The sequence below is a fragment of the Chelonus insularis genome, unplaced genomic scaffold (genome assembly GCF_013357705.1).
Source record: "Chelonus insularis isolate UGA/USDA-ARS -01 unplaced genomic scaffold, ASM1335770v1 contig_94_pilon, whole genome shotgun sequence".
NCBI lineage: Eukaryota > Metazoa > Arthropoda > Insecta > Hymenoptera > Braconidae > Chelonus > Chelonus insularis.
In genome coordinates, this window is record NW_023276783.1 from 12,267 (window position 1) to 37,533 (window position 25,267).

A 25,267-nucleotide genomic window follows, 5' to 3' on the forward strand; every position below is an offset into this window, starting at 1 on the left:
AAAGCTCAATTTATAAATTATTATATACAAAAATACGAATTTTCAATTAGCGATGATTAAAAAACCTTCGTATCATTTCATATCTATTATTGTTTGATATTTACAAGCTCTATCTATTCTTTTGGCCAATAATTATTTAAATAATTGATACCAAAATATATATATTTAATTTTTGTGTAAATTGGATTATTATCTTTGAAAAGCAATCAATTAAGTTTATGTGGATTTAATCGTTAAAATTGTTTCGCTTAACTGCATTTAAATTATTATTATTATTACTAAAACTATATTATTCATAACTATTGCTAGAGTTATTAATCCTATTCATTCATTGTTAATTTTATCAGCATTCCATTTTTTGTATTTCCATCATACACGTTGCAGCACGAGTTAATAGTCCCATTTGCCCTAGCTAATAATGAAAATAAAAGAGAAAAAACAAAAATAAGGAAGAAAAAATAAATAATAAAGATAAGAAAGAGAGAAATATGAATTCATAATGCTGAGTCTAGGGAGGAAATGAGTGAAGATGTAAAATAAATGACTGGTAAGTGGAGTGGTAGGGTAAGAGAAGGAAAAGAAACAAAAAGTTAACTGAAAAAAGGGTTAACAGAACTCAAACCTACCCTCCATAATTACTTGTTACTAAGAACATACTGACTGATCGCACTGACCACGTAATCATTGGCGTCAAAGTTAACGTCGCTCTTCTCGTCCGATACTGAACTCAACTCTCCTGTCATTGTGTCACCATTCACCGTGGATGGGGCATACATGTCAGCGGTTTGCGACTTGTTGATATCTATAGAAAATAAAATAAACATAATAATTAATAAAATCCTCTTTCATTTGAATTAAATTAATATTTTTCATAACTTAAATATTGAAACTTAATCATGAATATAATTGTTTTTTTTTTAATTTTAATTAATATTTCGTTAAATTAATAATTATTTCATTATTGATATGATTTATTGAAGAATTATATAATGTTATTAATAGAATTATTTTGATAGTTTTAATTACGAATAAATTATAAAATATTATGATCGAAATGGCATAATTGATATCTCTTAATCACAAAATTAATAATATGCCTGTGTGATCAACCCTTAAAATCCCAATAACTAGAAAATTCTCTTAAAAATTATTCTACATAAATTTTATGTAATCAATCAAATACCACAAATTCCACGCATAAAATTCCTGATCTGATTTCTAAATCAATAAATGCTAATTCAATTTTTTTATATTTATTTTATTGGAATAAGATTCCTGTAAATATCATTTTTGTATTTTTTTTTTTTGTTTTTGTAATAGAAAAATTTAATAATACCAAATGTTTTATTTTTTTTTTATTAATCAATTGTGGTAAATACAAAAATCTATTTCAATATTAATTTTTCCAATTTTACTCATAAGATTGCTCATATTCCATTAATTGATTAGTTACAATTAAGCAAAGCTGCATTTCACAATGTTTGAAAAATTCATTAGTTTTAATTTCTCAAGAATTAAAAGTTATTTTTAACGGCAGAAAAGACATTTATGCAAATGATAGTAGTTATGAGTAATTAATTAAGTAAAAATCGATAAATTGTGTTGAACTTATTCAAAGATAAAAATAAAGTCAACTAGTAGTGTACCATCTTGTTGGAAGAGTCAACATAATTTTTTAGAGTTCACAGATAACTGAATAACTTAAGTTATAAAGTTCATTTAATAATTATGTCATCAATTATTCGTTTAAAATATTAAAAACTTTCTGAAAAATGTAAAAGTTTATATAATAGACCTATAGAAGTGCATATAAGTTGATTCTTGATGAACTAGCTGAACGAATGGAATGACAGGATAAAGCTAGAAAGCTTAATTTCATTTTTTTTTTCAGAGGTTCCATCATAAACGAAAACTCTATTAGTAAAGCTACTCTTGTTCACTCGCCAGATCATCTGTGGTATTTCTTTTGGGATCTGTCTCTATTAAGTTCAAATTTGAAATGAAATATTAAAAGAATGAATTTTTCTAATTTCTTTAAAATACTTTTGGCAGCAAAATTTAAATCCAAGTCTCAACAGTGCATTTATGTTTTTTTTTCAAGCTTCATGATGTTAGAATACAGAAGATCTTTATAATTAATTAGAAGTATATTTTCGGTTAGAATAATTAGATACGAATATTGCCAAGCATATTTAAATAATGTTTGTTAATTAAGTGTACGTGAATTAGCATATTCTAATTGGAATGTTATGAAACTTGTTAGCAATGAGTTAAATATAAAACATTCAATTAGACAAATAACATATATTTCAAAGCTACTTCGCATCTTATGAATCTTTTAAAAATTTTATTTTTATTATATAAAAATCATTAAATTTCACTCATTTATTTACCTACATATCATCATTCTATTAAATCATACTTTATTAAAAAGTATTATTAAATTTTTCTATTCTTCATGTCAAAATGCTGAATATTTCTTCAAGCATAATTCTGCAAACTCAAGTATTATAATTACCTAGACATCTGGCATCATAAAATAATACTTTGAATCTAATAATTCATAATAAAATATGATATAACACTTACGATCCTTATTTTTCTTTCGGACAATGTACCATAATAAGATGAAGAGATTAATAATGAAAAAGATGATCGAGGTAGCAGCAACAGTATAGACATAGTTCATTGGAGAATCACCTTTCTCCAAGGAAACTTCTCGATCACTTTCGCCCATATTAGGTCCTAGGGGTTGCGTAAAACAAACAGAATAGTAAATGTAAATTTATATTTACCAGAACGATGAATCTTCTTTTTGGCTTTAAGTGTAGCATATAGTATGGGTGTAGCAATAAGTAGACAAGCACAGGCGGAAATAGCGATGATTATGATGATGGTGTAGGAGGAGTTAATCTCACTGGCGGTCAACTCGGTTGGTGGTGCTTCGCCTGTAACCCAAGCCATTAACCCCGTCACCCGAATGTTACTCATGCACCTGGCCGTTAGTTACGTCTATATTTTATTCATCTGAAGCTTTCGATTCTACCCTCTTACATTGCCTCATTACCTATTACGTTTATCGACAAGCTACTCCAATATCCTTTCATTTGGATGAAATTGCATCTCAAATACTACTAGTTTTACTTTACGTTAACAAACTCAAAGACGTACTTTTTATGCTCTTATTTTTTATTATACTACTTTATTCTTGACATGCTAATTTTTATATTGACTTCAAGCTTCATTAAAGCTACGTTATTTTATAATATCCCAGTTTAGCATTATTTGTTCTCTGTTAATTTAAGTGAAAATGAAAAAATTCAAGTAAACTTCTTTTCAGTAAGTTATTGCAAAATATTGAAAATTCTAAATTAATAAAGTATTTTGGAATTTAAATATTATTGAGTAATAAATAATATTTTAATTTTAGAATTTATATATATATTTTTTCATTTTCAGTTATTAAGGCTGAAGGATTTTTACTGCAATGAACTACGACTGATCATCAAGTTGACGTAAATGATTGGACGTTGATGAAAAAATTGTCCTCAACGTTGAATTTATTTATAGGTTGTCTTTTAAACTGAAGCCAATCATGCATATTCATGACTACGAAATTTCAATTCCATTCTCTTTGCTTCATAAATTATGATGAATTGATTAAGATGGCAATAATGAGTGACAATGATTATGAGGACGATATTGATCTGCTCTTTGTTAGTCTCACATGACGTTAATAACACTCTGAGTTATAAATTTTCTTTATGAATAAAAAAATAATAACTGCACTTCCTTTTCTTTGATTCAGTGAGTTAATAAATGATAGGATAATAAATAATAATTGAATTTTCGACGATTTCATATGATAATAATAGTAATTATATAGGATTCTAGAAGTAAAACATTGCAATAAGCGTTGTGATTAATTAAATGTAATTTTGCTATTGTCTACATAAATATCGTGTTTATATCCGGATTTTAATCATGATAATATGTGCAACATGTTGTCAAAGATATTTCTGTAAAGCTATTACAATTTCACTTTAATTGTATCATTACGAAATTTTATCAACGCAGAAGTCTTTTATGTCTAACTTTTACAAAATTTATATTTTTAATTTCAATGTTTGTCACTAATATTTTCCGGAAAGATGATTTCATTCTATTTTACAATTGAAATAAAATTCATCATTTCTATGATTCTTCTTTCTAGTCTAATTATTTTCAATAGTACTTTTATTGACATACTAACAGATAAAAGTTGGAAAAGTCACAATATGAGTGAAATTGACAGCTTGAAATATTTTGTTATTAAATTTATACAATTACATCTATCTGGAAGATGATTTCAAAAGTGGTTGATATGAATATTTATTAAAATAATATTTTTTTTTTTTGTTCAAAAAGAAGAATTTATAATTTATTCTTAGTTATTGATTTTATTTTGAGAAAAAATGAATGTTTTAATAAATTCTATTCGTAACGTTTAATGAAAACAGTTTTTATACAATACTATCGACATTGTTAAACAACAGAAATTTAAATTTGAAAAAATATGATGAAGTTTTTATTTTTTTAGACATCAAAAAATTTTGCAATAAAAAAAACTTCAATTTATGAAATGCACACAAACTTCTTGTGTTGAATTGATTGCTTAAACGCATACTGCTGGAGTCGATATTGATGATAGCCTTTTGAGAGCTATCATTAATAATCAATACACCGGATTATTTAATCAAAAACACGTCAGAGATGTTATTAACAATATATGAAGCATTTTGATCATCATGCGACTAACAAATGATCAATGAGAATAAACAGATGATTTATTGTGTTGTATTGTCGTGTAGTAAATTAATTATTGTTAGGTACTTACTCAACGTTTGAACTTTGACAATATCTGGTAAATATGGACTTTCACCTTTAGCATTTTTTGCCATTATGCTAAAGACATAGTATGTTCCTAAGTCAAGTCCTCTAATTGTTGCCATAAATCTTCCAGATGAAATATCTACATAATTATAATTCTCCATGTAATCAAGTGCAGGTCTCCAACGAATCCGATAAGAAGTTGGTAGACCGCCATCGAACCCTTTTTTCCACGTGAGTGTTACACTGTCGTGAGTTACATTGTAAACTTCTAGGTCATTTGGCTGATCAGGTGGCGATGTCACATCCAAATGAACAACATCTGTTGTTTGTCCCATATCATTAAAAGCCCGACAATGGTACTTTCCGTAATCCCGTTGGTTTACTCGAATAATCGTTAATGTCGATAGTGTTTCGAGTTTGGACAGCTAAATGACAAAAATGAAGGATAAATTGAATTAATGAATACAACTGATTGATGGTTTTTTAATAGTAAAAAGAATTTCATGAATTTTATACAATGTTATGTTGTGTAAGTATATAGACTTTCTAATGAAGGTTTCACAAAGCTGTAAAAGACACGTTATTAAGAAAAGGTTTAATCTTGGATTTTTAATAAAAAGAGAATAATTTGCTACAAAAAAATGGTATTCTGCTTCACTTTAATATTACAAAGCGCTTAAAAAATTTCATTAAAATTTTTTTAAATTGAACAGGTTCAGTTTATTTGCAGTATATTTGAGCTTCCAAGTAACAATTTAAATTTTAAAAATTCTAAAAATTGCAATTACTTTGAAAAAATACATGACTTAATAATACTTATGGACAATGTAATTATTTTAAGATGGAAAAATTTGATTTTTCATATAAGTATTGTTCTATTAGAATTATTTTCAATATATCTCAACTTTTTAGAATTTTTTCAGGTCAGTTGAATAATCTAATAACTTAAATACAATTAAATATGAAAAGTAGAATCCATAATTTAAAAAAAAAGCTTACTTCTTTCCGAGTAATTTTATATTTATCCAATGTTGCATTCGGATGAATAGTTTTATCGCCAAACGTCCATGTGAATTTTGGCAATGGAGAGCCACGTGCTTTGCAATATAATTTCACATCGTCTTTTACATTCGCGGCAGCTTTTCGCATCAAAGGTGTACTGGTAATTTGTGGTTCAACTGTAAATATTAAAAATAAAATCGTTATGGTTCAATTGATTCTATACTGTAATTGTGTGATTCTTGATTTGTAAAGAAAGGCAATTGAACATACAATTGGTGATGAATAAAATAGGTTTTGATGTGACGTTTCCAATTCCATTGTTAACATTGCAACGATACTCTCCAACGTCTTCTTCACTAGGGTTGCTGATGTGAAGGTAGGAGGTTTTGTTTGTAAAGGAGGTTGAATAACGACTAGACAGTTCGGAAGTTGAGCCAACTTTGTACCATGTTACGTATTCATCACCAATGGGACTGCCATCCAATTCACAAAATAGTCTTGCTTCCGTGTCTGTTGGATATACGACTCCAGACTCTGACGTTCGTTTGATTTCCGCAGCATCTGAGAAGTAAAATAAAAATTTTACAACGAAATAAATAAAAAGACCACATGATTGATTGATGATTTCTGGTATTTTTCAAACTTACATTGAACTGTTAAATTGAGTTGATAGAATGAGGAGCCTTCTTTATTGGTTGCTTGACAAATATATGTACCAGCATCATTGCGATGAAGTTTGGTTATATTTAAGGTTGAGTCTCGAGCTCTAATTCTTGAACTATCTTTGCTCAAAGGCAATCCGTCTCGAACCCACGTAAAATTTATTGTAGTTGGATTTCCTTTAGCTGTGACAGAGATTACGTAAGGCTCACCTTCCATCCCTACTAATTCGTTGGGATCCATTGACGTGAATATTGGTTTAACTGCAATCAATTACCATAGATAAATGTCTTTGCTATCAAACTGAATAGATATAAATAACTAAATTCCTAAAACTAACATAAAACATTTAAAGTCGTTGCATCATGAGTTGTTCGTTGCATAGCTGCATTTCTCGCTTGACAAGTATAAAGCTCTTCATTCATATCTTCAGTTAGATAAAGCTGTAGTTCAACAGTAGAAACAAATCCACCATGTAGACCAATTCGTGTTGTATTTTTTGTTCCTTCAACTGCAATACCTGACTTCCACCATGACATTTCAGCTGCGGGATTACTAGAGCTTGATTCACAAATTAATTTTCCATTTTCTCCAGCACGGAATTCCTCAGGCTCACGTGTTATTTTCACTTGTGCTGGTGGAACTGTAATAATAATTATATTATTATTCGAGCAATTAATTCAAAGCGTTTAAAATATAATGATATACAGTTTGTAGCTTACAATTAACTTTCAACACGAATTTTTTACTCATCGGAATCGTCAAAGCGGAATTAACAGCATCACATCTAATATGTGCATTGTTATCATACTCATTCACGAGAATTTCGAGTTCGTTTGATACAGCATGATCTTGAGTCCAGATTGAACCTTTTATCTATAAATAAATGAATAAATAAAAAATTAAAAAATTGGTGAAAAATAAAAAAAACTATTTTAATCTTATAAGCGGATATTGTATTATCAAAAGAATTATTTTCACAAAGTAAAAATTAATCAGCTTAGACTGAATTTAGTTACGATCATAAAATACAATATTATTTACCTCTTTATCGTTTTTGTACCAGGTGACATTGGCAAGTGGATTGCCTGAAGTTGCAACGCAGAGTAATTTTAAAACTGTACCAGCATCAATAGCTGTATTTTCCTCATAACCAGTAATAGTCAAGCTCGAAGGTGGATCTGTTATGAATAGATACAAATATTAGCTTAGTTTTAATGGTTTTAGATCATAGAATGAAGTTGAATTAATTCATAAACTCACATATAACATTGATAGTATGAGTCTTCATAGTTTGGTCGGGAAGTTTCTTATTTGAAGCATGACAAATTACAACGATGCTTCGTGAGGATTGATTTATGATGAAGGTAATGTTAGACGTAGTGATATAACCACCTCCTGTGGCTAAACTAGTAGACATATTGGCTGTATTAAATGCAATACCATCGACAGTCCATTTTATATCTGCTGCAGGATTGGAATTTTCAGTAGTACAAGTAAGAGTGACTTCATCATTAGCTTTAGCTTCAGTTGGTCCGGTAATTATTACTGAAGCTGGTGGAACTATAGAATGAAAACAAATATTTATGTGTACTTGTCCTCTATGTCTGTTGATCACTAATTAGCATGAATACTGGTGAATAAATAATATCGCATAATATTATACACACTGGGAAAAAGAATGATCTCAATCTTGTCATAAAGTTAACTGATTCATCAGTACTTTGAATGAGTTTTAGTTCAAACAAAAGCCATACTATTGAGTTGAATTTATTCAATTATTTGAACACGAAACATGATAGAGTTATGTGATTAAATAATGTTGATAAATTAATGTTGAGTAAATTGAATATCTGAAAACTTTGTTGTTAAATTATTTGAAAAATAATTCAGGAACAAGTTTTTTAAAAAATAATTTGCACTATTGTATAAAGTATGAATTATATTTTTATTTTTAAATCTTCCATTGATATTTAATTTAGATATTATATTCCATTGAATTTCACAAGCTCGTATAGGATTTAACCAACTAATAGTGGATATTTTTTAAATTTCAAGTTTATTGAATTTATAGGAGTTTAGAAAAAAAATTATCCTTAAATATTTTTATACCGAGAGAAATTTTCAATTAACTATGAAAAGTGATTTTATAAAATTTCAGATGATGAAAATTTGATGAAGAAAATTAAAGGTAAATTAGCTCTTTAATGGTATAAAAAAAAATCAATACACTATAAATATTTTTTACTTACATAAAACAGTAAGATCCACTTGTACTTTTTGTGGTACGACACTCATAATATTGGAAACTTCACATCGATAACGAGCTTTATCGTCCTCTGATTTAGCTTCAAATATGAGGACATTTTGTGCAACATTGTTGTACGTCGTACTGTAAGAATTGCTTACTAGTTCATTATTCCGGAACCACACCACCTGAGCAGATGGATTACCACCTCGAGATTTACACGTTAGTTCAACTCGTTGACCTCGTTGTACAGGCTCACCCACGATATATCCTTCAATGTAAGGCGCACCAGGTGGGTCTAAAATAAATATAACTTAGTAAACAGTTTTCAACATTCCTTGTCGTTTTTTTTTGTTCTATTTGGAGCAAAGACTTACACAAAACAGAGAGTTTCACTACAGCTCTCATTGGTTTGTCAACAGGAATAGCTGGATGTTTAGCTTCACAAGCATAATCCATTCCATCATCGTCTGTAGTTGGTACAATAGTTATTGAACTTCGAGTATCAAACTTTTGTATTTTTTTTCTTGAGTCACCATGTATATCCTTGTCTGCATAGATTGAAACAGAAAAAAGACAGCAATATTACAACTTGATCAGAATGAAAAAGTAGAGCAAACTTTATGGGCGTCGAGGGTTACTAGAGAGAATCGGGAAGTGCGCGTGTACATACAGGAATGGAAAGAGGATTAAACTTCAAGTTGAATCTCAGCTAAAAGCTTCAGAGGTCGGCTTTTACTAACTGTCCAAGGCTTGTACTTTTGCGGTTGTGATTTAACTTATACTCAAGACTCTTACGTATTTTACTTAAACTGTTCTGTACTTTTTTTCTTCATTTTTTTTTTGTTTTTTTCTGCTTTTCCGGAGAAAAAAAAATAACAAATTTTACGAAAAAACCCAAATCACTTCTAAAGTTGTGGTGGTAACAGAAAATATTTAGGAGAAAAAATAAACGAAACTGAGAAGTACAGAAAAGGGTAGAGAGAAAACAATGAAAGGTTGAAAAGAAAAAGTGAACGAAACAGAAACGTTGATTTTAGAAGTTGGAATGATGCCATTTCATACATAGAAAGCTGTTGGATCTTGAAGAAAGAGGAAGGGATTTAGCAAGGAGCAATATTTCGTTTTTCATTGTTTTCATCGTTTTGTAAGTTTGAAGCCAATGGATTTGAACGAAAGAGCCACGGTTGTGGGCTTTTCCAAGGAGCTGAACTAGAGAAAATGACTTTTCGAGAATAGGTACTTGGAGGTCTAGTAGAAAGTTTGAAAATACGTAGCTATCTTTTTCTTTTGGTTGAAAGGTTATAGAGATGAAGATGCTTGTGGAGTAGGAGAAGGAAAATCGATAGTTGTGGGGGATCATATATACGTGCAGGAATCATTTTCAGGAAAATGTTGTCGAGTTCCAATGGGATCTTTTTCTTTTCTCCACCCTCACTATCCATTCTATGCTCCAACTTACTCTACCCATCTCCGCTTTACCCTTGGTAACTTGAAACCAACCCAATTCGTATACGTCCAAGTTTTGTCGCAACCTCAGGGTCAGGAAGAATGATATCCCTTACGGATCATTCGGATTTCCGCGTGATTGCTGATGCAAGGGATCATTCAGGATTTTTTTACAACCCTACATTAGTGTTTGCATTAAATAAATGTTGTTTTATTGAAGGGGAAAAATGCCAAGACCTTATCCTCAACTCCTAACTTGTGTTCCATTGATTTCTTCATAACTAATGTTCATAAAATTAATGGAGTGGTGAAAATGTGAAACAAATGAGTCGTTAGAAATCAAAATGAACATCTTCTAAATTAAATACTAATTTTCTTAGGATATATTTACTATTTATAGCTATTATTTCTCATCATAAAACTTTTTTCCATCATTTATAATCACATCTAAAAAGATACATTAATTATTTGTGCTTTTATTATTAATTATTTGTTCATTTCTCCTTCTCTTACTGTGATAGATATGAATGACTTTTTTTTACTATATTTTTGTTTTAATTAAAAGTTTACTGTACATTAATTAACGTCGTTGAAATCGCTTAAGTAATCAGAAACAGTACATCTACTTTATGCATTAGATGCTTTTTGATAATTAACACAGAAATAATTTTTTTTTTTTATCTTATTCCAATTATTATTAAAAATAATAATAATAAAATAATCGAATTTAATTCTTACTTTCATTTTATATTTGAGGCAGAATTTATTCATCCATGTATGCAATGTATTATGAAGTTAACTGATATTAAATCGCCTATAGTGGGCTAGTTTTTTCTTCTCTTTCATTAAATCAGTTTGTAGTTGAAAGTTGTAGAACAGATAGGAATTCAATTATTTTCAATTAAATATAATATTTCATTTGAAAAATAAAAAAAAAATAATTAATTATCGTATGGATTTGTTACAAATTTTAATTTTTAAAAGTGTGTTTTTTTAACACACATCTCTGAATATGTAAAAAACAACTAAAATGTTAATCAAATGGGTGACGTCATATTCAACACATTTCTGATACTTTTTATTTAAATTTTTTTCAAATAAAAAACAATAATAATCAATTTAGAAAATATGGTACATCAATTCAATTGTAAACATATTTTTTTTATTTAATTTATTCTTAAAGCGCAAAATAAACACAACGCAATGTAAGTTAGTACTATGGAATAAACGTGTCTGACCTAACGCGAAGTTTTCTACTAAACCTGCAAACGTCACATGTTTCCAATCCTTTATCTATTTTTTCATACTTTAACAATCTAGGTTGACCATATTCACCTCTCGATCCCTCTTTTACTTTCAAGTTCTTTTGTCTTAAATTCTTTTATTCTACCTTCTCTACAAGTTGACTTACCGTCTTCAATAGCGATTGGTATGATGGAAGTATCGCCTCCTTTGATCACAGAATTCCCGCGATACCATACAATTGTAGCAGCTGGTTTTGCAAAGCTGACTGTGCACTCTAGACTTCTTGACTCACCAACGCTTAACTCAATTTTGTCCTGGTTCGGATAGTTGCTGATTTCAACTTTTTGTGGTGGTGCTAAAAGAATGACATAATAAAAAATTTATTAATATCAAGTTATCAATCTTCTATATATATTAAAGAATCAAAGTTTTTATTGATGTCATTAATTTTAGAAAAAAGAATTATGAGACTTTTTTGCCTGAAAAATAGAGTATCCTTTGAGACTACGTGAAGAAAAGTTTGCTATTCCCACTGGAGAATTTGAAATTCAGGTAATCTTGAACGATAATTCATTGGACTGTCGATGTCACGATTCTTTATAGTTTCTATATATTCAACTGTGACAAATAGTTGAACCATTTGTGATTTCCCGTGAGAGTATATAAGTAAATCGGAATATAAGAATGAAAGATGTTTAAAACCTAAAAGTAATTATCATGATATAATTCATGAAAACTGGCAAAGAATAAATGATCAGTACTTATTTTCTTTTTCATCAACCTATATATGTTTCAAGCATCTCCATCTTCTTCTTACTTTATTTTCATTTAAAATATAAATTAAGTTTATGAATTTTCATCTCCAATTTAACCACGTTAAGATACCTCAGCCATTAATTCAAATTCTGGGACTATAACTATTCTCTTCAGTAACTGATAAAATGTTCGAATTGAGAATACACTTAAAGTATATAGCAGACAAGTAATGGGTAATAAAGATGCTACTAGAGAAGGTGATTCATAAATTTCGATAGCATGTAAGTAAATGCTGTTGTGAAACTAAGAAATCTGATCTCAATAATCAAGTCATCATTATTTTCCAATTCAATTTTTAAATATAAAATTGATTAAATAAACCAAGAAAAATTTCAAATTGCATTTATTTCATCATTTATTTGCATGAAAACTTTTTTATCATTGTGTAGAGAAATTTAAAACAAAAGTCACCTGAAAAATGCATAAGAAATGCTTTGCAACTTATACTAGAAAAAAGAATGAAAATGACAATCTACTTTGATACGTATGACATAACAAGGAATGTTATTGAAGAAAAATCCATTAAAGTATGTCTATAAGAGTTCAAAGGATAAAAACATATGTTGCATCTTTTTATTGTAAGAACAATGAACAAATCCTGAAATCTATTTGCAGGATTCTTGTAAGAAAGATTTGTGAAAAAATATACATAGAGTAAAAAGAAACTTGAAATGGAGGAATAAGGGAAAAAAAGAACTCGGAGTGAGAATAAGTCACAAAACTTTTGAATCGTTAGCACGGAAAAGTGGAAAATTTACAGGCTGTTGAAGAAAAACTCATAAATCTCGTGCTCGTAGTTGCTGTACGTGAGTTTTAAAGTGGGGGTGTGTTCTACAGAAGCATATAATATAAGAGTATTTAATTTTTTGATAGTTTATTTCAAGAAATTGTTATCAATATTTATTTATATCAAGATTTATTAGATACAAAAGTATTTTGCATAATTAATTATCAATTTTAAATCACTAAAATGATTTCTAATATAAATATTATAAATAATATTATTAAATTATTACCCAGTAAAATATTTTATTCTGATATTTATAAGTTTCTTTCACATTCAATAGATTTTGGTGTAATTTTTTTCTTGTTTGACTCACGAATGCGTATAAGATTAAATTAAGTCTAAGTAATTAGAGGTAAAATTAAATTAAGTGAATAGTGTGCAGATACTTAGAAATTCGTTAAGCTTATTCAATGTTCAATTTGGGGATTGATCTATTTATCAAATGTCAGAGGAAGTTTCTGCAAAGAGGTTTAATGCACAATAGGTAGATTAATTTTAATTAAAACATACCAATGTACATAAGCATTTCATGCTTTACAGCATAGTTGTCATGTATAAATTAATGACATTTATGGACCCGTAGGATTTCTTTTTTACAGTATAATGTTATGATATCCTCTTATTGACCCAAATCTGAAACATTTATGAAGGACCATATCCAACTACCTTCTAGCTACCCATTGCATAAATAATTACTGAGTGATTCTCTACTCTTATTTTTTTTTTAGGCCTGAATTGACCTCAGCCCGAGTAGGAAAGCACGACTGAACTTTTTTGGCTTCACGTTAGATCATTCTTGGTCAACCATAGTCCAATGTTAGCTTGGAAATGACCAGTCGTGCTCTTCTCCTAGAGATCATAAATGTCATGTTAAGCTAGACATCTCGAAAATTAATTGGGTCATATTTAGAACTAGATTTAAATAATAAAATAAAATAATTTGAATAATTTATTATTTAGGAGTTCATATAAAGTTTTTAATAAGTGACATGATAAACTGATTTATAAATAGGCAAACATTTGAGGATAATTTTATTGGACGATTATTTAAGTGTAAGAAAAAAATGGTTTGAAAATATATATGTGCATGTATATATATATATCTTTGGCTTTTGCCTAAACTGGCGCACCGATTCTTCGTCTAGTAGAAACGCTCGGCCGCTCCGGAAGTTCGCGCACGACAGCTTTTCAGGGCTTCGCAGTGTTTGGAATATAAATGTGAAGTGCCTGCGGCTTGGTAGTACCTGTTTCGGATAATAAATGCGAACGCTAGAAGAGAACGGGCTTTCTCAATATTCGGCTATGTATATATAATAAAGTAGATTGAGAATTCACATAGAGTGCCATCTTGTCTGGACAATAATAGAAGATGAAAGTAGATAGAAAGTAATAGAAGTTAAAAAACTCACAGCAAAAAAAATTTTAAATAAAAATTAAAATATGACTGCATTATTAAAATTAAATTTTTTTCCATCCGTTGTTTATTTTTCAATATAGATTAAAGTAATATCAAATGCATTTATTTATGTTTATCAATACATACATAAATCTATTGTCAATTTTTTAATTATTTTTTTAATACTTTCAATTGAAAGAATGAATCCCATTCAATAATATCTTCTTTGAATTTTTCTTTGTTGCATCAATTTTTCGAGTTTTATTGAATTCCATCAAATATTTTGAATTTATTTTTTTCAACAAATATTTACAAATACTGATTTTTCTTTTATGTGCATTCGGAATTTTTTTATATCAATAAATAATTTCATCTAAACGAACGTGTATTATTTAATAATATTGAGATGTTGGTCTTTCTTTTTGATGCCATCCTTGGCCTAAAGGGTCTCTATTAATGGTTAAAACTGTACGTTATAATAAAGAAATAAATGAATAATAATAGTAAACCGTATAAAATAATTTTTTGGGAACAAAATTTTTTTTTTAATTTGACCTCTCTATACCAAACGTATTTTAAATATTTTATACTTGAAAGAACGATATACGTAATGAAATTGATAATATATTGGCAAAAAACTGTAAGATCTGAAAATGTGCATAACTTCTATACTAATAATGCTACAGGGTTGATCGAGGGCTCAAATGAAAGATCTCGATGGAAGGAAGAAAATCGATATGGTAAAAATCATCATTGGAGCATAGTTCATGCTAAAATTAAAGCAAGTTCTCGTATTACCCCATTTTAGGAGTGAAATAATTAATTTTTCTAATGTTTGACCTGATTCCGCATTACTACGCATCAAGACGAAGAGAATGAGTGGTCGATCATCAAAATCGGACAACTTTGATTTTTCGACCCCAAAAAATGGCAAGTGGTAACGAAAAGCGGATGATTTTTGACCCTTACTCTAACTTTGGATCTCTATAACTCTCTTACAAGTCATCGAATAATGATTTTTAAGAGGTATATGGAAACCTTAGAATCTTAGCTAACGATACATATCCATAAAAAATGTTTAAAAAATTGATTGCACCCTCAAAATTGCCAAAATAGTTAGCAAACTCCCAAAAAAATGTGGTTTTTTTTTATATTTTAGCGATTTAAGGGTGAAAGAAATTTTTCCAACATTTTTAATGGGCATCAATGTTTAGCTTAGATTCTTAAGTTTCTAAAACGTCCCTAAAAATGATTATTGGACCATCCGTTCATAAGTTATAAGGGTTTAAAGTCAAGGGGATGATGATTTTTAATGTGTATTCAGTTTTACCCCCTTTTAAGGGTGTTAAAGTGAATTTTCTTGACCGGTGCCCCGATTCCGCATTTCTACGCATCAAGACGAAAAGAAAGAGCCCTCAACCATCAAAATCGGAGTACCTTTATTTTTTGGGTGAAAAAAATGGAAAGGGGTACCACTTGCCATTTTTTGGGGTCGAAAAATCAAAGTTGTCCGATTTTGATGATCGACCACTCATTCTCTTCGTCTTGATGCGTAGTAATGCGGAATCAGGTCAAACATTAGAAAAATTAATTATTTCACTCCTAAAATGGGGTAATACGAGAACTTGCTTTAATTTTAGCATGAACTATGCTCCAATGATGATTTTTACCATATCGATTTTCTTCCTTCCATCGAGATCTTTCATTTGAGCCCTCGATCAACCCTGTAGCATTATTAGTATAGAAGTTATGCACATTTTCAGATCTTAGGAAAAATTTTCAAAAAAAAAATTTATTTCCCATAAGTTTTCCATAGTCTCACGAGAAGAACGTCGAGAAACTTCCCCATTAGAGATCCTTTGGGCAACGAAATTTTCTTATACCAGAAATTTCATTAATAATCTCAGAGTTGTGTAAAATATGTACATCAATAACAATTTACTACTATTTTTGTTATAAATAACCGTGCAGTCAAAGTATAGAGTAGAATAAAAGGAAACTTTTCCTTTTATGCAGTCATTTTGTGGGTGTGCTTGTGAAATGCAAATGTTTTTCACTTCGTTAAGATTTCTTGCATTATGTCGCAGTTCATCGTCATGCCGAGTATATCTGTACATAAATGTAGTTAGAGACGATTCTCGTGCATATGGAAGATAAAGACTAAAATATTTCTCTCTGTTGATAAAGTATTGTAAGTGTGTAAATCTTTTTTCCTTACATCAACATAAATCATGATGTTTGTAAATGGTTGTTCATGAGTTGAAAATGGGCTATTATTTTTCATTGGTAACCAATTTTTTTGATCAATTGGTACAACTTGTTGTGGCTAATGTACTGTGATATACTGATGCTTGTTACTACCTGGAAAGTAGTAACAAGCCAATGGTCTCAAATTACGAAGAATAATGAAGATTGATGTTATCACTTACCAAGTTTGACTCAGACTGTATCAATAAAAGTGCTCCTAACTGGCTTGATATAATGTAAAAGCAACAATTGAAGAAAAAAAAAGTCATTTGTAAATTTGTTATCAACAATATTCAAAGTTACATTCAACTTGACTGGCTTCTAAGTTATAGTCGCCATAGCAGTGAATACATAAATACACATTTATGCACAGAAATGAGCTTGCATAATTTTAATGCACTACTTGCATTATTTCAGCTTCTACATCTCTTGTTCATTCTCTCTTTCTCTACATTACAGGAGAATATAGTCTTTTTTCTTTATTCTCCTTTCGTGGGCACATGAATTATTTACCACACTTACATTATTTAATAGAACTTAGACTTTCTACATGCTACACCATGAAGATCCCAATTTTATCGAGTCAAGACTATTTAGAGATTAAGTTTTGGTAAATTATGCACTATAGGATGATGTTTAAGACATAATCAAGTTTGCTTCTTAACTGGAAGATAATTATCGCTGTTATGTGTTCAGGTCTATTTATGAAGAATTTTAGCATAGAACAGAGATTTTTTGTTAAAGAGCTAATTACACTACACTGATAGATTTTTTTTCAACATTTTCTTACAACCATTAATTAAATAAAAATATTTTCTAGAAGTGGATTCAAATAGAATTTGTTTTACATCTTTTTTTAATAAGTATCTTCTTTGCTATTTATTTTTTCTATCTTCTAACCATGATTTCAAAAATTGAAACTACATTTCCTTTATCACAATATGAACAAAAAACTTAAAGACAGATAATTAGCATAATTATAATATTAATAATTATCAATGAAAAATGTTGAATCTTTTTTGAAAATAATTTACAAGTCATTGAGCTGATTAAGTAAGACCCTTGGTAATCAACTTTTGATTAGATCTTGAAAGTTGGAATTATCAAGCTTTTAATCAATACTCTTTAGATTAATAATCATGAAAACAAAAAAGTTTAAAAAAATCTTGTTAAATGATTTGCAAAAAAGACAAATATTAAAAATGGTAGTATTTTGATTTAATTTCCAAGGATAAAGATTTGATAAAATTTATTTGTTGGAAATAATCATTCTGTTAGGATCAAAGTTTCAATAAATGAAAGAAAAAATAAACCATTTGAAGAATCCAATTTCTTTTACAGTTATTAGGAAAGAAGATAAAATTTAGATGCAGTGTAAATGAATTTATTTTCATTGGCCTTGTATACTCTGTAGTTCAAACTATAAATGAAGAGTTGTCTAGAGTCTAGAAGACTTACACTTGGTGTACGATATAATACACTCCTATTCGGTATATAAGACTCCTCAATCGTCTTGGCAATTCACGTACCTCTGGGAAATTCTGTGCACCAGGGTGTATACATAAGGCAACGTTTATACTACGCCGTCTTATTTGTTACGTCTTTGAACTCTTGGTAAAGCCACTTTAACACTGTATACAACAGTAAGGCGTGGTACTACGTTAATCTTAGTGATTTCTATCACAACCTCAACTGACATCAACTTTTAATTAATTTCTTTAACTATTATACAACATATATACATATATAATTTACATATTATTTACTTTCCTCTTTACTGCTTCATAACATTTTCTAAATACTAAAGTATATCTGCTTGTACTTCAAAACTTATGAAACTAATTTGTGCTTGAATTCAACTCTATGATGTTATTTTATTTTCAATAACTATGTTTTGGAATAGAGAGCTTTTCTTTCCAAAACTTTCAGATTTCTGATGGCGAATCATTTTTATGAATTTAATTTAACATAAATATTTAATTTGATTTGATTAATTTCATTTCTTATGGTTATTAGAAAATAAATTCTATTAAAGTCCACTGTGTAATTCAATTAATTATCGTGATAATAAATTCCAAGAGTGATTTCTAATTGAACTCAATCAGTGTACATTCAAACTAAATATCAATAGTACATGACTGATGCCAATCAAACAAAAATGTGTTTCAAACTGTTCTGAACATTATGTGATAGCGTTAAATCATGAAAGAGGAGTGTGAGATGATTTATCAATATTAGATGAGTATTACTAAGTCACATGTACTAGTTACATTTATATGTACTCATTAGATATGTAACAATGTATACAGCGTTAGTTGACCTATAAATTTCAGCTCCTTTGGGTAAAGGCTGCCTTGGAATTCACCTTCTGTTTGCACGTATTTAACTTGACCCTGATCGTTTACTCCTCTCGTAAATTCACATCAAAGTCTCCTCTAGTTGATCATTCCTTATGGAACCCACAGTAAATTGCTCTCAGTGTAAAATAGCTGAGATCAAAGGGAATATGCCTATTTATGGGTCTTCATAAATATTTAAATTATATAGATTAATACAATTAATGAGTCTATTCTTGTCGAATTTATATTTAAATTTATAATTTCAGGATTCATTAAATCAAAGTGGGAACAGCCTTGACATTTGAGAGTATTTTGGAAAATTCATTTTATTAAATTTATTAAATTTAAATAAATTAATAAATCGAATAAAAATAACTTCATTGTTGTTTTAATAAATTATTTAAAAAATGGCTTTTATAAATTATTTATTTTTTGAATAATAAAAAACATTCTTCTTTTATTTGCTTTTAATTAAAATTAAAAATATTTTTAACCTCAATAATATATCGAGAAGTCAATCCAATTTTAATAAAATTTTTTCCAAATGTGATGTATCGTCTATTGATAAAAATTTAATTATTTAATACCGCGTATTGACGTTTGACATAAATTTTATAATCATAATTTATAAAAAAATTTTGGAAAATTTTTAATTAATATTTCAATAAATTCAGTTCAAATTCATTATTTACTATCGGTAGATAATAATTTTTATCCGATGTTCATCCGAAAAAGATTATGATTATTGTCAAAACATTCGTTTATAGGTTTTTATTATTACAATTACAGTTAAATTTTCAATGTATTTATTCATCATTAAAAATCAGAATAATAATTAGAATTAATTATTTTTTAATACAATTCAAATGAATATATTTATTCAAACTTTTATGTAAATATACAAATAAAATTTCAAATTATGAGTAAGTTGTCAGAAAAATTCGATCGAATAAATACCATTGATTTTGGTACCAGAAATTATAAAATATATTTCGAAAATTTGATCAACTCTTTTCCTAGATGGCATCAAAAAGTTTAAAAAATTATTAATGGAAAACTATCATAAATTTTCGAGAAATTGACAGAGCATTGGATACTACAGATATTAAATTACACAACACGAAATTAATATAAATTACTTTTATTAGCAGCCAATGGAATATTCCAATCATGACAATATTTGAATTCATACAAATCCATCAATATTTTATTCACGTTTATAAAAATACATTCTCTCTGAAATTTGCACAAATATTCAATTTCGTTATATGATAAATAAAAAAGATAAACAAAAAGAAAGCTCGAATCCCCTAAATTATCACTGTTTAGCTACAAGTATAAAAACTCAGCAACTAGTATACCTAATTATAGTTTCATATATTTTGTTACATAAGAAAGTAATTTACAAAATGCATTTAAAGATGTCCATTATAATAAATAAGTATCCCATAAATTTATTTTACGACAAGAAAAGCTCTCTTTTTTGTGTACACACACAAAAAGCAGTGAGGGTGAGCGAAAGTAATTTTTTTTGAAATTTATTGCGAGTGTTCAAGTAGCAGAGAAAATAAATGAGCATGATAGGAACATCTAAATGTAAACAGTGTCATAGTCTTGAGCTGTTATAACTTAGTGCTCTTAGCTGCTTATTAGTCAGAAAAGCGGACGGCTGGCAAACACTTGCCAATCGAGACTCAACTGAGGGGCGTTTATTCCCTAGAGCCTAAAGAGTTCCTCATCTCCATGATGAAAAGAGAGGACACTAAGAGACACTAACATGCAAGAGTAGCATCATGTACATGGATACAACGTTCTAAAATTGACACGTAACTTTATGAGATCACTAACGTTAAATATACCTTGACACATTTGATAGTTTATGGAAAGTTACTTCACTGTATAACCCTATAACTATCACCATATTTATTAATTTCGTTATGTTGTTATGTGTTGAGGAGGGAAATTCTCTATGTCAGACACTCATATGAAAATAATATTCGTTATTTTTGTTTTGTCGGCCTATTTAACATGAAACTATCAACCATTTAACTCTCTCGTTAATTAAATTGTCCAATCAATAGTTTAGTTACGCATTGAGTGTCAATTCAATTATCCAAGTTTGTTAAATATTTTACAAACACTGTACTTTCAACTTGTTCAAGTGCATCTCTCATTTATTCACCACCTCTTTCCCCGTTCTATTATTTTATCATTTTCGCTTAATTATATTTTCAGATGTATCACTTTTAATTATTAGACTCAATGGAAATTAAACTCAATTAAAGCTGTTTATCAAGCAATAGAAGTATTTTAAATGTAGCATGCAATGTATTACACATAAAACTGGAATTTACAATAGTTGAAGTGTTGATAAATATTTATTGTAAGCACTGGACTCTTAACTGGTCCAATCTTGATGTTGGACTTGAAGGTTTCATAAAATTTTTTGAATCTTAAACTAAATTTAGGAGAGTAGAGTTAGAATGGTTGAAGATGAGAAGGATTTTTGAATTTTTGTGGAATTAAAGTAGAATGTAGACACGTGAGTGTATAAAACGACTGGATGAAGAGTAAAATACGGAAGACTTGTCTCGTAATGGTAATACTAACGGACGCGAAAATCTCCCAGGGGATAAGAGAGGTCACGTACTACTCACTAAATGCACTTCTCATGGGCATCACTTGCCCTTGGCTGCTACATTGTATAGTCGACGTGGATCTAACTTGGGAATATAAAATTCTACAATTTTAGTGCTTGCCAATAGTAAAAATATTCCGTTTTATGATCGATGCTATATTTTATTCTAAATTTTTCATATTTAACAACATATACATCAGCATTACTCAATTTTCAATTTTATTGTTTATCTTAAAATATATTTTTCTCCATCTTTGACCAATGAAATTAGAGTCAATTGGAGGTTTTAAAATCGAAAATTTCTTTAACTAGAAAATGCAAATGGTCTATCATCTCTACCTTAATTGAAAATACTTATTTTATCAACAAAAGTAATTTATGCAATCAGAATATCGAAATTATTCAAAACCCATGAATGTTGGAGGGATAAAAATAATTGTAGAGCTGTGTAATGAGATTAAATATTCTGTTGAATAATTTAAGAAACTAAAGTCAATTATATTGACCACGTCAGATGGAATTAAATTTAATTTTAGCGTCAATATTTTTTCGAGAGCATGACAAAACGTCGAAATAAATCACAACAAAGTTTTTCAACGTGCAAAATTATATTATTCGTTGGTCGGTTGCACAGCGGATGTGAAATTTATTACCTTACCTAGACAGCTGGTGTGCGACTGATGTTCACGAAGAGATTCACTTCCTATCCTGTCTTGACTTTCTCCGGTTAAATTTATTTTTTATTCTGTTTTTCTCTTCAATTTCCGTACTACGTTTTTCTATTTTTTTTTTTTTGTCATTGGCTTTTTTCTACTTTATCCATTTAATTTTTACTATTTTTAAAAATCATGTCCATGCAGTAGTTAACTTGATCTATTGCATTTTAAATTGCTTTATGTACGTTGGTGTAACGTAAAGTTATAACTGTTTAAAGCTTTACGACTACTGTTACAAATGAAGTAGCCAAGAAAAGAGGAGAAAAGCACTATCGATTAAATTACTTTTATTCTCTCCAAACCTAACTCTCTGTAATAGAGAACTGAAGGGAAACAAGAAACCGTGAAAGAAAAGCTCGAATCTGATAACACACAGTCGATGAAATTCATCTGAGTTCAGCCAATAAAATATCCGTTATATATAGAATCTAGAAAAGGTTGTTAATAAAACCAATATTGAAATCCTTCCATCGACCAGGGGAAGCTAAATGAATATTAAAATTTCATTATTTAAAAAAGATAAAAAAAAAAACCATTAATTAAAATCATACACATTTGAAACTTGGTTCAATTGTTACTGGTAAGATTGTTTTTATAAGATAGTAAAAATTGTTTAATATTTACATAGTTTTTATTTTATGAATTATTTTTTTGGTTATAATGATAAAAATTAAACTATCATTATACTTTTTTCACTGTTTCTACTTTTTTACTAATAATTTATTCAGTAATTATTAGACATAAAGTTTCCACTTTACATATTTTTTAATACTTTTATATTTTTTAAATTTATATTTCAGGTTTCCAAATTACTGACCGTGACGAGAATTTTTAAGCTGATTAAAAAGTTAATTTTAATTTCGTACATTTTTATCATTTAAATAAATAAAAAATGACCTGGAATTGAATTGAATGATGATGACATAGAGATAAGTATTTTTTACCTTATTATTATTATTATTTTTATAAAAAAAATTAATGTGAGATTTAGTATAAATTCATTACAGATAGTAATGTTTTAAAGTACCGAGTAATAAAGAATATTTTGAAAAAAGATTTTATAAGAAAAAAGTGTTGAATGCAATTAAAAATGAATGATCAAATAAAAAGGGATTAGTAAAAAGTCAAATATAAAAGTAATGAATGTATTTTACATTTAATTTAGTCATTTGAATTATAATGTTTATGACATGAAATTTGAACCCTTATTTTTGAATACTCTTCATGCACGTGTCGTAATTACAGTGTGTAGATCTTGTAGTCAAGCATTGTTACCCTCAATCTCTGCCATTCTTGCTCATCAGGCCAATTCAAGCTGTCTCACACCAGTAAACTGGGACAAAGCACTAGAGAATAAACTGCTACGTAAAGTAAAAAAGGGAAGCAAGACCGTTTTGAGTTCCAAAGAAAGTTGACAGTTTTTTTCAACTTGAATGCATCAAGTTTGACGGTTTAAAGTCTTGTAAAAATGTAACTACTCAGCTTTACATTGAACGTGGAATGTTGATGACACTAATTTTACACAACAAACTTTGTCAATTATCATCTTGAAAGGAAATTAAATTACTTGAAGATAATAATTTGAGATGACAGTATTTTTATGATGCTAGATAATAGTATTGACCTAAAAATTCAATCAATTATCTTTATAGACAGTTTTTTCTCTTAAAAATTCAATCTCATCTTCTATTACTTCATTATTTTTTACAGAAAATAATAATTATTATTATTATCATGATTGAAAATTCATTTGATTGGTTTCATTACTCAACTTAAAACTGATATTTGATATTATAAATATGAATATTAATATAGACTAAATTATTTTTAAAAACAATATTAGAGTATTAGAAACAATTGAAATAATTAAATTGATGAAAACGGGAAATAATTTAATCAATTGCCTTCAATAACAATCAAAGTTTATTCTTTCACATAAAAAGGTATTCTTAAACAGAAATGTCTAAAAGCTCTTCTTTAGCACATCTCCAAAGTATACTTGCAGCCAGAAATCAGTAAAGATTAGATGAACGATTAAATGATGGCATAATGTAGGTAGAAGTAAAATGAACAATTATCAATGTACCCAAGGGAGCTCTAGTTTGATTGAGAATTCAACGAATTTCGAAACAGCATTGCGAAACTCTAGAGATAAATGGAAGGTGGATAATCTGGCATGGAGCCTAAAAACTTTCTCTCCCAACCCCTTACTTGCTAACTCCGTAACTACACTAAGGTACAATCGATCCATTGCAAGTACTGGTAGCCTTGCTACTCAGTACTATTATCACTGTCTCTCTTACTCTCATTTACTTCTGTCTCCATTCCTTTATCGCCTTCTTCTTCTTCTTTATTCTCTTTCCCTTTTGAACTACCTACCTTGTTCCTAAGACTATCCATGTTGGCCTGGTTCTGTTAAAACGTGCACTTGTGTTACACTTTAGAGCTAATAAAGACGAAAACTGAAGAGATGAATTTGTCGAAAAATCAATCCCAGTTACCAACTATTGAATCGACTGAAATTTCTAGTTATTAGTTCTCATTTCAAACCTAGTCTTTCATCGACTTTTTATCATCAACTTTTATCGCTCCTTCAAACTCGATTAGGGAAATAATTAAACAAAAAGTTGTTAATAAAAATTATTTAATTAATTATGCTGTAGAAGAAATATTTTTATGTTATTAGAAAAAAAAAAAACTTGAGATTATTTTTACATCAGATTATATTTTTGCAATGATGAGATTATTTAGTAGGAAGATGAAAAGAACAATTTATTCAAATAAAATAAACCTTCATAATAATATTCCGTAATAGTTTTTTGTTAGAGAAATTTAATTTTTTTTAAATAACA

At 28.7% G+C, this 25,267-nt stretch overlaps 1 protein-coding gene across 3 annotated transcripts in view; it reads right to left on the reverse strand.

The window, feature by feature from the left end:
• Positions 1-631: 631 nt before the first annotated feature.
• Positions 632-25,267, reverse strand: part of LOC118072870 (nephrin-like) — a 142,576-nt gene continuing 117,940 nt past the window's right edge. For 2 of the 3 annotated variants that reach the window (XM_035093018.1, XM_035093020.1), the window contains exons 4-16: positions 11,643-11,831; positions 9,160-9,333; positions 8,787-9,080; positions 7,798-8,097; positions 7,579-7,715; positions 7,257-7,410; positions 6,875-7,177; positions 6,522-6,797; positions 6,145-6,435; positions 5,872-6,050; positions 4,877-5,297; positions 2,590-2,745; positions 632-802 (exon numbers count right to left, since the gene is read on the reverse strand). In XM_035093018.1, the coding sequence (XP_034948909.1) occupies positions 636-802; positions 2,590-2,745; positions 4,877-5,297; positions 5,872-6,050; positions 6,145-6,435; positions 6,522-6,797; positions 6,875-7,177; positions 7,257-7,410; positions 7,579-7,715; positions 7,798-8,097; positions 8,787-9,080; positions 9,160-9,333; positions 11,643-11,831 (3,041 nt within the window). In that variant the 3' untranslated portion in view covers positions 632-635. Of the gene's footprint in view, positions 803-2,589; positions 2,746-2,795; positions 2,949-4,876; positions 5,298-5,871; positions 6,051-6,144; positions 6,436-6,521; positions 6,798-6,874; positions 7,178-7,256; positions 7,411-7,578; positions 7,716-7,797; positions 8,098-8,786; positions 9,081-9,159; positions 9,334-11,642; positions 11,832-25,267 lie in introns of all 3 variants that reach the window. The other variant, XM_035093019.1, reaches the window with a different exon arrangement.